At 50.5% G+C, this 18269-nt stretch overlaps 1 protein-coding gene across 1 annotated transcript; it reads right to left on the bottom strand.

Moving 5' to 3' along the window:
• Positions 1 to 177: 177 nt before the first annotated feature.
• LOC308590758 (N-acetylglucosamine-6-sulfatase-like) lies at positions 178 to 18133 on the bottom strand. Its single transcript, XM_081200962.1, has 13 exons — positions 17979 to 18133; positions 15184 to 15243; positions 14412 to 14615; positions 14197 to 14262; positions 12635 to 12733; positions 10501 to 10665; positions 9884 to 9966; positions 8772 to 8890; positions 7078 to 7181; positions 5953 to 6054; positions 4214 to 4324; positions 1961 to 2068; positions 178 to 1033 (listed from the first exon to the last, which is right to left on the bottom strand). Exons 1-13 carry the CDS (start codon positions 18120 to 18122, stop codon positions 890 to 892), a joined length of 1509 nt encoding a protein of 502 aa, XP_081057088.1. The 5' UTR covers positions 18123 to 18133; the 3' UTR covers positions 178 to 889.
• Between the last annotated feature and the right edge of the window lie 136 nt (positions 18134 to 18269).

Below are 18269 nucleotides of genomic sequence, written 5' to 3'. Positions count from 1 at the left end.
CTTCTCAGAAGTCAGTCAGCACTCGCAGCTGACACCGTGGATTTTTTAAACCAGCACAACCGCGGGAAATGACATTTACTGTAGGAAAGCAGGTCTTTGTGAGGCTCTTGAGGTCTGGCTCCTGTCTCTCCACATATAGAGCAGCAGCCATCACAGTCCATGCAAAGTCCAGATCGGTTTTTCTAACAAACAAGTCCTTTATTCCATTCTATTTCTTTTCACAGCACTTAAGGCAGAGAGGCACAGGCGAGACAACACAGCAACTGCCCGAGCTGCTGCAGGAGTTGATCAGAATCAGAACTTCTCAAAGCGGAGGAGTTACAAGGCACATGACAGTCACAAAAGGACAGGCAGCACCTCCAGATCTCGGGGGGGGGGGGGAGAAGGTGCTGCAGGGCAGAATCTGCAATACTGATTCGTGATTAAAGGCGGGATCCCACACACCCCCAACAAGGCAGGGGAGAGGAGGGGAAGCAATCTTTCACCAGCTGGCCATGGGGAACGCCTGAGAGTGGGGGGGCTGGTCAGCAACTGACAGCCTAGGTATCAGCCCCCCCCCCCCCCGGTGGTGAAATCCAATCTGCCAGTTGCCAAGTCTGGTGGCAAAGGCAAGGTGTAGGTGAGCAGCAAGAGGCAGGATGGGATATTGGAGAATTTTGATGGGGAAATCTGGCACAGGCACTTTCACCCCCCCCCCATCCCTCTCTCCCTCTCTTCTGCCAACCACACCCTCCAGGAAAGGATCCAGAAAGGGAAAAATCAACTTTGGCTTAAGAGCAGAGAAAAGAGGGGAGGCCAGTAAATGGAGAGAGAGCAAGAAAGGAGAGACCCAGAGCACATGTTCCCCTCGGCACAGACCCACAGCAAGAGCTGTGCTGCTGCTCCTCCCTCAGGAGCGGCAGGTGACCCCAGAGCAGGCCTGCAGCTTGATCAGCCTCTGATTCATCTGCTCCAGCTGTGAAGGGTCCACAGTTTTCACCACGTTGAAGAGCTGGTGTGGGTCTGAAGTCAGGTTATAGACTTCTACAAAATTCTGCAAGAGAAAAGACAGGGAGAAAGAGAGTCCCCCCCCCCCAAGGGGAGGGGCAGAAGTCACAGTTTGCTAAAGGAAAGAAGACAAAATCCTCAACAACGTCTACAATGTACTATATGTGGGGCTGCCCTTGAAGACAGTTCAGAAGCTGCAACTGCTGCCATAGATTAGCAGCCAGCCAGCAGGACACCTACTATTCCTGTCCTAAAAGACCTGTACTGGTTGCCAGTTTGCTTCTGGTCCAAATTTAAGCTGGTTATGTTAATGTAGAAAGCCTTAAATGAGCTGGGTTCGAAATACCTGAAGAAGTGCCTTGTCCCGTACAGACCAGCCTGAATGTTATGATCAGCAGAGGAGGCCCTGCCGGTGGTGATGGCAGGTGCTATCAGAAGTGACTCTCCAGTTACGGAACTCCCTCCCCTCAGAAGTACATCTGGCACCGGCGTTGGACTCTTTGCATCCCTCAGGGGGGAGACACCTCTTCTCCCAGGCTTTGGGGAGCTATTTTAGATCAGCTTGTTCCCCTTGCCACTTCTGCACAGTAATGATTGTTGAGTTTCAATTATGGTTTTAAGCAATGCTTTAATTGTATCTCATATGTTCTACTGCATGTATGCACCCCATGGGAACTTGTGATGAAAGGCTGGAAACAAATTCAGTTCAACAGAATATTTTAAAGCTAAGCCTGACCCAGGCCAAGAGTGAGGGCACACCCTTCTGTGATCTACACGTGCACCCCAGAATATGCACCAGACTCCTCTGCTATGGCTCCTCAGTGAATGACGTCTGCATGAAGAGGCTGGGAAGTTCTGAAAAAGGTTGCTGTGTGGCAGCATCCCTTGGAGGCCACTGTTGACCATCAACAGGGAAAGGGTGTGGCCCTCGCTCCGGGCCTCGCTCAGGACAGGAGGGGCAGACGGTGCTCACCTGGGCATCCGCAAACTCACAGTACTGCAAGTTGATGGGGCTTAGTGTGCGCACACAGGCATAGGTGTTGTTGAAGGCATCCTCGCACACACAGTCAGGGAAGCATTGCTGCCAAAGGGAGAGAGGGGGAAAGAGGCTTCATTCAAATCTAACACCTACCCAAGACTGCAACATTCCCTCCAACAACAAACTCGGCTGGCGAGTGCCCACGGGGCCCCTGAGGAGCACGAGGGAGACAGAAATACCCAGAATCAGAAGCATCCTGATACCAAGGGAGACCACTGGTCCATCTGCTTCAGAACTGTCTACATGGACTGGGAGCAGCTCTCCAAGAGGCCAGGGATCAAACTTGGGGCCTTTTATCCACACAGCAGAAGTCCCTATCACTGAGCTATGCCCCTTGCCCACTTTTTTGTGGGGAGGGGGCCTGAGAAGGTAGCCTGCCCTTTTCAAAACAGGCCTAGTGAGGGCTGAGTGTGCTCAGAGGCCATGCTGAGCATTCCACAGGAGGAGGGGATGGAATGGAGTCTCCTGCAGAGGGCAAGGGTGGCTGAAGCACGCTGTACTGAAGCATTGCGCAGGTCCTGGGTTTCCAAAGAACACAACTTCCAGCCCTCCCCCCCCTCTTTCAACCCTTTGAAAGCAGGTTTGGAGAATGAAGTTAATGGACTATGCAGAACTGGACAAACTAACTGGAAAAATAAGATATCAACGAGATCACAAGTTCATTGAGGACTGGGGAAAATTTACAGATTATTTGAAGAGTGTATGTGATGAACAAACAACGCTAGTGGGTTTTAAAGAAGCTTTGTGAAAATATAAGGAATATTTCAAGAATGTAAATATGTTTGAAAAGGTATTTTAAAAGGCGATACTAAATTTTGGGAATGCGTAGATAAAAATTTAAATACGGATGATTGTCAGAGAAGCTGAGGAAAGTCCAAAAGATGAAAATATGTTATTTGTGAAATTGTTTGATTGGCGATATTTGTGCAAAACTTAATAAAAATTTATTTTGGACATGTAAAGAAAAAGAAAAAGAAAAAAGAAAGCAGGTTTGGAGGCACTTCCGCTCCAGACACGTGGGGTTGTCTCTAACCCACTGAAATCAATGGACATGCCTAATTTAGGGCCACTAATTTCAAAGGGTCTAATCTGAGAACAACCCCAATGTGATGGGCAAAAGGCATAATTCCAACCTGTGCTAAGCAACTGGACACTCTAAGTGGGAGATGAGGTGGGAGCTGGGAATGTGGACTGCAAGATCCACGTGCAGGAATGAGGAGAAGAGCGTTGGCTTCTGTGGGCAGGGGGACTGAGGCTGAAGCAGACTTTATGTAAACTAAGGTGAGCAAATCCCCTTTGCATAGGCAAATTTCAAGCCCTGCAAGCCTGAGGGCAAAACTTCCTACTGCAGAGGCCAAAGCCTGCACCTCCCTTTAGCACCACCTCTGGGGGAGCGGCAGAGCAGAACTTGGTTCTCTGCTGCACAAAGCTAGGCAGAGCTCCTTTGTTGCATTTTTTACCCTGCCCTTCCTCCATCTAAAACCAAGCCTGTGGGAGAGTGGCTAGTTCAAGGTCACCTGGTGAGTGCCAGGGCAGACTGGGGATTTGAACCCAGGTCTAGTCCAACACTCTAAATCTGGGGTGGAGAACAGAAAGCAATAACTAAAAGAGAGAGAACAAAAAAACAAAAACCCAGACAATTTCTGTCTCCACAAAAAAACCCCTTATTTCTTCCTATATACATAAAAAGTAAGACTGTCATCACGCTGCCACCTGCAGCATGACAGCTGCAAGCAGGCAGGTGAATGAGGAAGTAGAACATGTGGCACGAGGGGAAGGGGAGAGGTGCTGTGTAAACATGTCTACTTAGAAGTAGGCTCTCCTGCTCCTTTAAAAGGAGGTGGGGCAAGCTGTGGAGGAGGTGTAAAGGGAGGGGGCTTGGTCAAGAGGAAAGGAGAATGGGAAAGCAGGGCAAGAAGGGGGGCAGCGCCTTGTTTTTTAAAAAACTGTAATCATTGGGAGGCACCAAGGGGAACCACACTGAGTACCCCATGGTCAAATCAAGTAAATTTTTGGGGTGAAATCCTGCCCTCCAGACACAATCAGCAGATTTATGCCACTTTGCATCCTGTGTATAATTTCTAGGCAGTCTGCAGGATCCAGTTTCCCTTGTAGCAGAAGATTTGGACATTTGTAAGAAATGCAGAGGGCTCTAGACATCTCTGTGCCTCCAGAGCAAGTGCTCACCGACACGCCTGGCCCCAAGGCAGGGCAGTGGGGGTCTTGGTGAGTGTGGCCTTCACCAGTGTACTCCACCAGGAAATCTGACCGCCACTTGCTCTTGTGCGTCTCGTTCACCTGGAGCCAAGGAAACACATTTCAGAAAGCATCACCCGCTGTGACAAATAAAAACAAAAACTCTCAAGACCACATCCCTGACAGGGCTCCCTGGGTTCTCTGGCCCAGTCTAGACATCCAGAGCATATGCCCTGAAATGGCAGCCTGTCCCCTCTACTGTTGCATGTCAAGAATACAGCCACAGGTGAAGGTGAAGGTGTGCTCTGGAGCAGGGATAGGGTACCTGTGACCTTCCAGTTGTAGGGACTCCCACTCTCATCATCCCCAGACAGCAGGGTCAAAGGACAATGGGAGTTGATGGGAGTTGTAGTCCAGCAACAGCTGAAGGGCCGACACGCCCCATTCCAGCTCTAGAGTTTGCGTGGGAGCTCCAAGGGGTCTGCAGAAGTCCCACAGCAGCAGCAGGAAGGGCAGACAAAGGCATAAGCCAGCTCAGGGAGCGGCAGCCAGAGGCTCACCAGCAGCAATCTAGCCCCACTTCCAAAATGTCATGCATACCACAATTCTTATAGCACAGTTCGTGGTTTCTGCCATATGCTTCAAAATGCCCTTCCTACGCTGCATCTATCGCTCATGGACACCAAATGCATATGGCAGCCCACACTTCCCCCTCAGAGCCCAGAATCCCCTTCAAGCAAAAACCTCTGGCTTTATTCTATTAAAAAAAGAGGGCTGCTTCTGTGCAGATGTGCAGACCCCTGACCTAGGCCAACCTGGGGTCCTCTGGGGATTTTGAACTCCAACTCTCATCAGCCCCAGCTGGGATATATTGCAGATATCCACCCTCAACATGCAGCTGTCAGGGAAGAGGCCAGGGAAGTCTCAGGAGCAGGACCGGTGGACGGGTCCCGCAGTTCCTTGTACACAACAAGACTCTCAAGGCAAGCAATATGCAAAAGGAGCTTCAGAGTCTTTTGCTTCCAATGATGCACAGAAACTGAAGATGTGGAGTTATATTCAGCCGCATCGTTGTCCATAGCAGAGTTTCCTTCAGGACTTACATGACAAGAGTTCTGAGCAAAGGATCCTTTGGCAGAAAGAATACTGTGTAAAGTTTGAAAATTTGCTTGTCTACAGCAGTGTTTCCCAACCACTGTTCCGCGGCACACTAGTGTGCCGCGAGATGTTGCCTGGAGGGAGGCGGGCGAGTCGGGCGGCGAGAGGCGGGGCGGCGGCGGCGAGGAGAGGCCGCCCAGCGCGGGGCTCTTGCCGTCTGCCTGCCTGGCTGCCTGCGAGCTCGGCGGGCAGCGCCTCCGTCCGCAGCGCCCGCCTCGCGGCTCTCATTCCCTGCCCCTGCCAAAGCTCACCCAGCCAAGCCGCGCTCTCCTTCCTGCCTCGCTTTGCTGCCTCCTCCCCCCCACCCCCAAAGCTTGGAGGTTCCCCGGCAAGGGGGAGGGAAAAAAATTGAAACTTACACTTTCGTGCGTCCCTCCCGGCGTGACGCTGCGCGCTGACGTCACGGGGCTGTAATGGTGGTGTGCCTCGAGATTTTTTTCATCAAACAAGTGTGCCTTTGCCCAAAAAAGGTTGGGAAACACTGGTCTACAGGACTCCAGATAACTCCTTTATACAACACACACACACAAAATTCCCCTGTTTATTCTAGAAGGTTCTGGGCAAATTATTACCAACAGGGGCAAGAAAGACTGTCCGTCCATGGAGGTCTGAGATGCATCGATACCTGCGATATCTAGGAAGGTGGGCCCCAGATCGATGTTGAGGACAGGTTGCTGAGAGGAAGACAACACGGGACAGAGTTACAGAAGCCATCCAGCTATCCAGTTCAAGGCAATTATTTCTTCGTAGTAGCCTAGGAATGCCAAGAAACTAAAAATTCCCCTTTTGGAAGGTTCAGCCCACCATCTCATTTCAAAATGACACCCAACTTTATTCAGACAAAAACCACATCGTTGGATTCAGGAACTATCATGTAAAATTTGGTTAAGAGGTTTCCAAATGCATAGCAACAGTTAGTTTCCCAAAACATATTGTAGTTGAAAGAAGAAGACACAGAGATCGACACAAGAATCAAACCCTCCTGACTGTACAGTATGTGACAAAGCCACCTGGAATTATACGCTGGACATTTATTGTAAAATGGGATACATGCCTGTGCATTCACCAGAATGGTTCATTTTATCTAATAGGCTGTTTTTGTTGTTACAATTTGAAAAATAAAAAGATGCTAAAAAATCAAACTCTTGACAGTAGTATGTCAGGAAGGAAGGTTCTAACTCAGCTTTATTCTGGAAATGTTAGAATTCTACATGTTTGGAAGTGAGTTAACTGACTATAGTTCCCAACTCCACAAAATGTCCACAGGGACAGAGATTCAGGCTTTGAGAGCAATGACCGTCCAGCAAATAGGCCTGGCTGAAAATTTAGGGGACACCTTTACTCTCACCCAGGAAGCTGCCTTCTACCACCTCAGGCCCTCCGCCCATCCAGTTCAGCATTGCTTTTTACGCTACCTGGCAGAAGCTTCCCAGGACCTCAGGAGGGGTCTTCTCCCAGCCCTACCATGGGAAGCCAGGGATCTAACTTTAGACATTTGCATGCAAGGCAGATGCTCTGAGCTTATGAAGATATGGCTTTGCCACAGCCTAATACTGAGGGTCCCTAGAGGCTTCAGGCAGAAATCTTTCCCCTTCAGCAACCTGAGATCTTTTTAACTGGAGATGGTCAGGGCAGAACCTGGGATTTTCTGCAAGGAAAGCAGCACTTGAGTCGGGGAAAGAAAGAAAGACACCCACCAGGTGAGTCTGATTGGGCTTGACGCCTGGACCTCGCACCAGCAGGGGCACCCGGATGTCGAACTCATAGAGCTGCCTCTTGTCAATGGGCAGTGAAAACTGACCTGGGGAGGCAAAAACAAGTCCTGACTGGAGTCCCCCCCCCCCAGAAAAAGCAGGACCAATTTATTTATTTCTTACATTTGCACCCCAGATTTCCTTCAAGAAGCTCAAGTGCTTCACCCTGTGAGGCAGGTTAGGCTGAGAGAGTACGACCGTCCCAAGGTCACTGGCTAAGTGGGGATTTGAACCCAGCTCTCCACATTCCTAGTCCAACACTTTTAACCAGCTTTTGACAACCTGCTTTGGACTGCAACTCCCATCAGCCCCAGCCATCAGGAGGGAACCAGGATGGCCAAGACCAGTCTTAGCTATTGAGCTCTCACTGGAGGACAACAGAAGGTGGGGGTGGCACAAACCCCCATTGGGAATGAAACACGCTCCCCTCTGACTGCTCATTCAGCCCCAGAGGTCAAGGGTCCGTTCTTGCTGCCATCAGGGCTCTGGCCCCCTCAGGGCCTTTGAGGGCCCCCTTATGAAATCACCCTTCCCTGCATTTACAGTTTAATTTTCTAAGTAAGCCACTAAACATTTACAGAGATATGAAGAAAAAGGTGTGAATATCAATGTAGTTGAATGTTAGAATGCAAGCAGTTAACCTCACTAGGATCATGTGGCATAATTTTTAATGGAAACCACAGGGTGGGGGTGGGGAATTGACTACTTTTTTAAAAAATAAATCATTGGATGTCAGCCAGAGAGTTAAGTGCATAGCCGGTGGTGAGAAACTAGACCTCAGTCTTAGTTTTTTGCCATTTCTCACGGACAACAGCCCCTTGGCTTCCACCCCCAGCACAAAAGGAGTTCTGGTTAGAGGCCTACACAAGAGGCGGAAAGCAGATGCTGCTGGACTACAACTCCCATGATTCCTAACCCTTGGCCACACGGACTGGGACTGGTTGAAGCAGCAGCTCACAACATCATTCTTTTAGGCCCTAGGAAGAGGTACATAATCTCAAATACATTGTAAGAAGCTTAAAACAGCTGACAATCACAAAATTAGGGTGGGTCCTTCTCCAAGGGCAAGGTAAAGAGGTTCGCTTTCGGCATTTTCCAAAGACCGTAGCTAAGTTGCCAGGCCCAGCTGTGTGAGGAGGAGGATGCACAGAGCCTCAGGGCTGCCTGGGAACGCTCTCTCCCTCGCCCAGCTGCTGAGGGTGGTGGAATGGCCAAGAGGGCCCCACCCCCTGCTGATCTTAGTATTCCAGATGTTCTTCAAGGAAGGAGGCTGTCTTTTCAGATACCCGGAGTCAAAGTTTAGGGCTTTAAACATTAATGTGAGCACCTTGAATTTGGCCCACAAACAAACCGCCAGCCAATGCAGCTGTTTTAGAAACAGGGGTTACACGAGTTCTAAAAGCAACTCCAGTCAGCAATCTGGCCACTGCATTTTGGACCAAGGAAAGTTTCCAAGTTGTCTTCAAGGGCAGCTCCACGGACAGCCCATTGCCATCATCCATCCTGTTGGCAACCCTGGCCTGATTCATCCCTACACATTCCACCAGTTTGCCACTGAAAGAGACATTGGAGCTATTCCCCCACCACCCCACAAGTCCCCCCCAAAGGTTCTGTGGCAAAAGCAGGCCTCAACTCACCTGTGTGGTAACCATGATCTGAAGTATAGAACACGTATGTGCTGTCCAACAGGTGAAGGGTCTTCAATTTTTCAAAAATCTTCTCCACCATGTCATCCACAGACAACAGAGTCTGCCACCTGCAAGAATATGAGGACATACTATATATTGCAGAGGTAGCAATGTGGTACCCTCCAGATGAAGTGGACTACGACTTCCATCAGTCTCAGCCAGAAACAGGATGATGGGAGTTGTAGTTCAACTGCATTTTGGTGCAACAGATCAAGCTATCGCAATAAACTGCATTACTGAAGCAGCAGGGAAGCCACTCAGTGTATGAGGGAAGAGTCTGTGCCTCTGCTGTTGACCCTGCACAAACAGGCAATCTTCCAAGAGCCCTGCTGGGTCAGACCAAGGGTCCATAGTCCAATGTTCACTTTCCAACAGCAGCTAGGCAGATGCGTCTGGAAAGCTTGCAGCCAGGGTCCTGAAAGGGACTGTCCTGTTCTGGTTCCATGAAGATGCCCAGAAAGGAGGTCCAAGTGGGCAGGTCCTAAAGGGCCAACCCTGTTTGAAGGAGGACCCTTCTCCTGGGCTCCATGCCTCCCGCTTAGTGCACTCCCTGCACCGGTTTGGGAGGCACTCAGTTGATCAGACCCAGAGAAAGGGGGCCTGGGAGGGCCTTGGCTCTAGTTCAATGGGTCCTGGAGCTGTGGGGCGTGCTTCAGGGGCCTCCTGCCTGCCAGAGTCCAGCAACATCCAGAGGCCCACACATTTCCCATTCCTGAAGACTCAGTACTACAGTTAGGCAACGTAGAATTGTGCCCATTACTCTTTGACCAGGTACTTCTCACTTCACAGCTTCACTATACATCACATCTCACATCACATCTACACCAGCAATGGCTGGTGGGAGTTGTAGTCCAAAGCATCTGAAGGATGTCAGGTTGAGGAGAGATGCACAACACCTGAGTCTCACTCCCTCTCAGACGTCTGTCTCCATCAGGGTCTCCCAGTGACTTTGGATAAAAGCCTCCACAAATGTCTTCCCCCCATGGCCTCACTCCTTTCAAGCTTCTACAGAGAAGTGGTTTCCCCAGCTCCTACGAGTGGCCTTTTGGACCCTTTCTTACCGTTCCCTGTAGACGTTGTCCAGGAACTCAATGGATGTGTTTGACATGGGAGTCTTTGCTTGCCTTATCAACCAGTGCTTGTCCTATAAAGGGAAGAAAATTGTGGAGACTTTATCAACAGAATCCAGATGGCAAATATTGGGAGAAAAGACTCGGACCCTTACCTGATGACACCAACACCCTTGTGCTCTTCCCCCTCCCCCATGTATTTAACACTTGCCATTTTAAAATTCTGATTTACTTTTTAAAAAACAAAATACAGTAAGAAACACACATAAGTGCCACAATTCTTTGATTATTATTGTCCTTGCATTCTCTGGGACCACGGAATGAAAGCTCCTGCTTCCTCACTTGTCCTCTGCTGTGTACTGATTATCACTCCAGCAGTGGCAGCAACTTGCCACTTAAGAAGGCATCTTCCAAGGCAGAAGAGCCTGGCAAGATGCCCACCTTTAGATCCTGGTGTTCCTGTTGAAGTGACCTCCCGGTTCCCAGCTGCCACCAGAGGGCTACCTGAGAAGCACCTTGCCCTGAGAGGAGCAGAGAGAGAGAGAAGCCTATGGAGCTGCCCATGAGCCCTTCAAGCCCGCTGCCCACATCAAGGCCTGTGAACTCACCTTTCCGTGGACGTTGAAGCTTCCATTGCGTGGCGCTTTGACGCTGCTGTATGCTGACTTGTAGTGGGGGGCTGCTGTCCAGGGGGCGTGTGGAGCAGGTGGAGCCAGAACCATGAGAAAAGGAGGGTGGGAAAGCTTCTCCAGGAACTGGAGGCTCCGGTTGGTCTGCAGGAGGGAAGGAGAGACAGACGGATGGCTCAAGCCATGGTGCCATGGGAGGGATGTCAGTGTTTGTAAAAAGCAAAAAAAGAAGGAAAGGGTTCTGACCTCCCTTTGTCTCCTCAGCCCGGTCCTCGGACCCTTGTCAGCATAAAAGAGCCCACGAAAAAAGTCCTTGCAGAGTTTTATTCTTAAAAGTCTTTGTGCAAAAGCGACTGAACAACTATACACCCCAGCACTAACCAACCAACCAACCCAAACACCAGCCTCAGCACAAACTAACATTTCTCACTTTATATATACAACCTGCTGCAGGCCGCTGAGTCATGCTGACCCAGCTTTATTTGCATTAAAGAAACAGCGGCCATTTTAGCCGTGACAAGGGAATCCTAGGGAGGCATGGAAGGGGTAAAATACAGCTGTACCTTGGTTTTCAAACAGCCTAGTTCTTGAACATTTTGGCACTCGGAAGTGAGTGTTCCGGTTTGTGAACTATTTTTGGAAGCCGAACATCCTGCAGCCAATCAGACGCTGTGCTTTGCTTCCCAAACGTTTAGGAAGTCGAACGAACTTCCAGAACAGATTCTGTTTGATTTCCAAGTACGACTGTACCTTGCTCCACAGGTTAAGGGTTTTGAAAGAGAAATAGATAGCATATTTCCCATGTCTTTTCTCTGAAGTCCCATTTTCACGGATGTGGAAACTGTGGCCCTCCAGATGTTGTGCGGACTCCAGCTGCCATCAGCTCAGCCAGCACAGTCCGTGGCCAACAAGATCCACCCTGTCCTAAGGATTTTGATGGCGTGAACTTTCATGGGATTCTAAAGTGCCAGTTTATCATGCAGTCATATACAATCTTTCTCTCTCTATCGTGCTTCGTTTCCAGGTGCTGGTAGACGTGTGCATTTTCCTGACTTGCAACCAACAGCAGGGAAACTGTTTTGCTTGTCCTGCAAAAGTGCACATGAAAACACTCCACCCACCTCACTGAATCAGGGCTGGGGGAACGCTTTCCAAAAGATGCCTCCCTCCCTCCCTGGGCAATCTTCTGGGGAACCACATGCCTGTGGGGGGCAGGGACAGAGGCAAAAAGTGGGGGGCAATGAATATACAGAGGTACCTCGGGTTAAGTACTTAATTCGTTCTGGAGGTCTGTTCTTAACCTGAAACTGTTCTTAACCTGAAGCATCACTTTAGCTCACGGGGCCTCCCGCTACCGCTGCACCGCTGTTCTCATGCTGAAGCAAAGTTCTTAACCCGAGGTACTATTTCTGGGTTAGCAGAGTCTGTAACCTGAAGAGTCTGTAACCCAAGGTACCACTGTAAATTTTATCTGCCAGCTAGTTTCTACACAAACCCCTCTCCACCCACCATCCAGGCAAATGAGAGTCATGATTTAAGCACCCGTTCTAGCCAGGCAAAAACACCCAAGGAGGATGTGAAGGAAGGCTGGGCCAGAGAGGCCTAGAAGGGTGTCTTTGGCCCCTCGCAGCCTGAGGCTGCCCACCGCTGCTCTAGGCCTGCCTCAGTGCCCCACCTATTACAGACACCAACTGAGTCACTGACTTGGGTGTCTGGCTGCTGCAACAGAGAAGCAGAGGCAGAGGTGGAGGCCTCTTGTTTGCTTGGAAAAGCTCTTCTCCTGAAAGCCAAGAGTGGAGAAGTGGGAGAAAAAGAGGCAGGCAGGCAGGACTACAGATCCTTTCCACGAAGGGAGAGTTTCTGGAGGAAAGAGATGAACGTCAGAGACTTGGCAGGCCGTCTTCCAGCTTCAATGTTCTCTTTCTCACTTTAGTTATTTCCTTGACAGACATAAGTGAGCCAATGCAATAACGGCTGTTTTTTAGACTAATTGATGACACCGAAAAAAAGCATTCTGACTGTCGAATGGGGCTGCCCTTCCAGTGGTCTAGCTACTTGATCGCAGGAGGATCTGGGAAGCCAGAAACGAAGGTGACATGGAGGGACAACTCACAATGACGTCCGTGAGATAGTCTTCTTCATAGTGCTCCCCGTGCTTCTCCTCGTGTCCATTGGCTGAAAGAGTGTAGTTATAGTACTTGGAGTTCCCCACCTATGGAAAGAGGCACAAAGTGACCAAAGAGCCAGCTCTGGAAACTGTTCTGAACACCAGGATCTTGGCACTGGGCCACCCCACAATAAGGAGGAACAGTATTACAGATGGAAGCTAGCCTAGGATATTTTGGTGCCTAGGGGAAAAAACCCAAAGGAAACCCCCCTCCAAACAAAGGACGATCGCTCAGTGGCAGAGCCCATGTTTTGCAGGCTGACGGTCCCTGCTTCACCCCTGGCATCTCCAGTTGAAAGACAATGCAGAAGATGATGGAGAAGGCCTCTCTGCCTGAGACACCCTGGAGAACTGTCATCACTGTGGGAGACACACCAATTGTCTGAGGAGCTAGTGATGATCCTATCTTCCAAATCTGCATTTTTATAGCTGCTCACTCTGTTCCCATAGTCTCACAGTATTGCAATACTAATCTAGCTTTGTCTGCTGCTTCTTTCTCCCATTCACTAGGAACACAGGAAGAACCCCCGTTTATTTGTTATTAATAAATATTACTCCTTTCCCTCCCACTCCCTTTCCCCTCAGAAGAGGGGGACCTCTTTCCCCCCTCTGCCACCTTGACCTTCCCTTTCTCCTGGTCACTTTTACTCACCACGCACCGATGTGCTGGCATTGGTCCACCCAAAAGGCTATGGCCTGGCTAGGGGGCAGGGCTGTGGGAATGAGGCTCCCCTGGTGTGTCCTGACCGACAACATGAAACCTTGGTCTCCAGCAAATCTCAAGGATTTCAGGAAGGGTTCTCTGCCAATCCTACCTGGAGGCACCAAGGATTGAACCCAGGGACCTTTTGCATGCAAGGCCACTGCTCTGCTGCAAGAACTCTGAGAGAATGGCTGGATAGCTCTCTTGGTTTGAGCGTGGTGCTGACAACGCCAAGGTTACAGGTTTGATCTCCGTAAGGGAGAGCTGCGTATTCCTGCATTGAAGGTTGGACTAGATCATGGCTGGCAAACTAAGACCTGGGGGCCGGATCCAGCCCAATCGCCTTCTAAATCCAGCCCGCAGATGGTCCGGGAATCAGCGTGTTTTTACATGAGTAGACTGTGTCCTTTTAATTAAAATGCATCTCTGGGTTATTTGTGGGGGAAAGGAATTCATTCTCCCCCCACCCAATATAGTCTGGGCCCCTGCAAGGTCTGAGGGACCCCTGGACTAGATGATCCTCAGGGTCCCTTCCAACTCTGTATGAGATACCTCTAAGATCTACAAGAATGTAGATTCAGCAGCTTATTGTCTCTCAGCAAAGGCCACCTGGCAAACTTCAGTTCTGAGCACAGGTGTGAATCTGCATCCTGCACATCAAAGTCCAGCACTCTGCCCCATGGATCTCACTGGGTCACCTTGCCTGCTGTGAAATTAGGAGAGAGAGGGAGAGAGAGGGAGGGAGAGAGAGAGAGAGAGAGAGAGAGAGAGAGAGAGAGAGAGAGAGAGAAGGGCACCTACTCACCAGACCTAACCAGTAGCTCCAGCCTGGTGGCATATATTGAATGCCTCCTGCTTTGGGGTCCCCATACTGTAATAGAGGAGAGTCGCCAAGTCAGACGCAACAGGCATGCACACGGCTTTTAAAGGCAAGGAGAGGTGATGCGGATGCCCACAGAATGCCCATCATCTGCGTATAATATTTGGGCATCGGTGGCATTTGTCTGCAGAGGACTTTACCTGGTTGAGATATTTGCCAGCATAGAAGGTCTGGTAGCCTTGCCTCTGTAGGTAAACCGGGAAGGTGAATGGCTCCTGAAACTTCTGCCAGGCTGGGCTGCTGCAGTTGCCCTCCAAGGAATTGTTCCTCACCAGGTGGTTGTGAGGATATCTGCCGGTCAGGATGCTGCTGCGGCTCGGACAGCACAGAGGAGTGACTGCAAACTGGGGGGCCACATGTCCATTCAGGAGGTCAGCCTCTGCCCTACAAATTAGCATCCCTCCCTCCCCAATCTGGGTACTGTCCCAAGCATCTCCCCAAACTCAGCAGGGGCGCCACCAGCATCCAAGCAGGGGTCGTTTGCAGCCGCTCTCTACCAAGAAAGGCTTAATATTAATATTAATAATTTTTTTCTCGTGTCCCACCCATGTGGCTGGGCTGCCCCAGGCATGCCTTCAGGTCTACAGGGCCAAGGATATTTAAAGGTCAGCACCAGCACTTTGAATTGTGCTCGGAAATGTACTGGGAGTCAATCTTTCTGGACTGGTGTTATGTGGTTCCAGCAGCTGTTCCCAGTTCCCAGTCTAGCAGCTGGGGTGTTTTAGCTTAGGAAAAAACCTGAAGTGGACACAAGCTAGCAGTTTATATATAATAAAAAACGGCATGGAGAGGGGAGAAAGAGGAACCCCCCCCCCTCTGCTTCAGGGCTGTTTCCTATTCCCAATGCATCTAGGATTACAATCAGTTTAAACTTCCCAGAGCAATTCTCAGTGGCATTGTCCAGATACTTACTGCATTGGCAAAAGTGGCACCTAACTGACCGATCAGGGATGTTGTCTTCTTCATGGGGGTCTGAAAGATAGAACAAAACAGTCACATCTGGGCCACAGGCCTGAAAATAAGCCTGCGAACACACAGCTGGTCACCTAACCAACAAACTCTCATGTTCCTCATCGCTGCCGCTGGTCATGCTGGCTGCAAGGGACAGGAGTTGGAATCAAACAAAAGGCTACAGGTTCCCCCAAACCCTGATACAGAAGATGGTTGGGATGAGGGCAGAATGGTCTTCTCCTTTCCACGTTCTGCAGCCTACAATCATTTTCAGGAACACCTGCCACAAAATGTTCATATGAGTGTTTGGGGGTAATTTTCTTTTTCTGCAATTTAATCTTCAAAGCAACCCTTTGAGTCTGGCTCAGTACACACATCCACTCCCCAAAATACCTTTGCACCTCATCAATAAAGGCAAAATGGCATGCTTTGTCCATTGTGGCATAATGGTAGCTGAAAATACAGGTCTGGAACCAAGAGGTCAAGACCTCCGCCACTTTTAACATTTTTTATTTTGAGAGAAGAGAGTAAGAGCGAGTGAAAGAAAATGAGCCAGATGGAGATATGTCATAAACGTGTCTTCCCTTACATCAGCCTTCACCAACCTCCAGATGTTGTTGGACTACAACTCCCATCAGCCCCAGACCCCACAGGTCTCCTTTGTGAACCATTTCTCAGGGCTAAGCAACATGTTATGTTAGCTACACAGGTGTTATCACAGCACCTGTCATCGTATCCGTGTTCAAGCTTTCCGAGGGGACTGGCCTCAGCGTTGCTGTGGGGATGCTACCTGCCTGCTACAGCTGCCCAGAATTACTTAATTTCTTTCAGACATGAAGGGAAACTGTTCAAGAAGTTAGTGGTAACCTGAGGTTTGCAAGATGGATACTTAATTTCCTGCTTAAATCCATGGAAATATTTGTCACACACAAAAGCCATCAGACATATTAATTACATTTGTTAACCATTTGTGTAATTCATTTTAAGGAGAACTATAAACTGAAGAACCGAACGGGGCAACCTCTGGAAGGAAGCTCAGCTTTTATGGGTCCAAGGCCCTCCTCCCATTGCATCGCTTCCTGCACATGAGGGTGCCATCAAGTGGGCAGCATGTTGCGTGGGCTTGTTTCTGTATCTCCAAGATGCATGTGGGAGAAGAAGCCAGAAGGTACGATGGGAAGCAACAATTCTGGCTAGGGAACCTCCACAGAGAAATGATACCTGAGGCTGTGGCAGCCCTTTTGGGACCAGTTCTGATAAGCATGGCCCACGGCGATAGTCACTTGTTCTACACTTCAGTTCCAGGTAAATGTTAGAATGTGTGGTGGTTTCAGATTTTCACTTGCTCAGACTCCACACTACTTGAAGACAAGGCAAACTGAACCTGCTCTCATTCCAGCAACCAAACATGATCTGGAAGCATAGAGAACCACCGGCATTCACCTGGGACTTTGTCACATGACTGGCTTCCTGCATGTCACCAGACAGGACGATGGCCAGGACCGGCAAGGCACAGTTTCTGGAGTCAGTTAACAAAGGCCATATCTTGACGCAGAGCAGTGGTCTTCCTGGTTCTCACACAAAGCGCCTGCCTGGAGATGCCAGAGACTGAACATCCACCCACAGCAGTGACCAGAGGAGGAACGAGACATCATGGTGCACCTGCCCCAGCACAACCGGGCGCCCACATCTGCCCCAGATGCAACAAGACATGTCCCTCCCACAGCAGTCCCTGCAGCCCCAGCAGCAGCTGCCGCTCTCCAGCGTTCTGGCTTCACCCCCGTCCTCTTGATGCCCATATGTGGAGCCATAGGAGGGGCGCCATCTTGCTCCTTCCTTCAGGTAGCAAAGGGCTGGGACTGAAGTGTAGAACAAGTGAACATCGCCGTGCGCCATGCTTATCAGAACTGGTCCCAAAAGGGCTGCCACAGCCTCAGGTATCATGTTTGGAACCCCAGTGCCCAAGTCCCACAATTCCCTGCTTCTTCACCAGGAAGTACCACAGAGGGTTGCTGTCACAAGGAAAGAAGCTGGAAGGGCTGCTGCCCATGTCTGTCCCTCTCAGCAAACAGGACCCTTGGATCAGAACCCCTTTGTCCTTACAGACCAACAAGAAGGAAGGCTGTGTGGAAATCCTGTGCTGTCACGTGGGCTTAAACTCAGCTCAGAGGAACTTACTTCGAAGTAAAGCACGCACAGGGATGGCCGTCCAATGTACACCTGGATGCAACAAAGCCCCCCTGAAATAAATGGGGCCTGTTCTATATATGAGTTTGCAGCCAAATAGCCCTGGCTGGCTTTGACTTTGGCAAAGTTATTGATCCCTTCACAGCAGAACAGTAAAAAACCCCACTTACCTACCTACCTTTAGAGGAGAAAGCCTTCATACTATCGGGTATATACATTCCTTTAATGTATACCGGTTTGTGGCTCAGGTGTGCTTTGAGGCCTCAGAGAATCATGGAGCTGGAAGGGACCCGAGGGTCATCTAGTCCAACCCCCCCCCCCCAATGCAGGAATCCTGCCCTCAGCTGTCCCTGGGTGGCCTCGAACCAGCACCCTTCTGGTTAACAGCCAGGTTAACACCCTGATCCACCGAAGCCACCTTGCCGCACACGCACTCTGCTCCTGCAGGGCGTCATTTCTGCTAGGCCGCCGCCCCCCCCCCCCCAGCTGAGCAGCCCGGAGCCACACGTGCATTTCGGATCCCACCTGCCATTGCTGGGCCTGGGAGTAACGCGGACCCCGGCACGTACCATGCCCCCCACCTCTCGGTCCTGGTCATCGGTCAGGATGAGCAGGATGTTGCCCTTGGCTCCCCCGCTCCCCGCTCCGGCCGCTGCTTCCTCCGCGGCCAGGAGAAGCCAGGCCGCCAGCAGGGCGCCCAGGGAGCCCGCCATGGGAAGACCGCCCGGCGGCGCGTCCCAGCGGGTTGGGCGTCTGTTCCGCCAAGCGCGTCCCTTTCCGTCCCCCAAGCGGGAGGGGCGGGGCCGCGGGAAGCTTTGCCGGAAGGGGGCGGGAGGATCCGCGGGCGCGCAGGAGCCGGG

The sequence above is a fragment of the Podarcis bocagei genome, assembly GCF_964188305.1.
Source record: "Podarcis bocagei genome assembly, chromosome: 7".
In the NCBI taxonomy this organism is placed as follows: Eukaryota; Metazoa; Chordata; class Lepidosauria; order Squamata; family Lacertidae; genus Podarcis; species Podarcis bocagei.
Note: the sequence above shows the minus strand (reverse complement) of the source record. Positions and strands in the feature narration are given on the sequence as shown.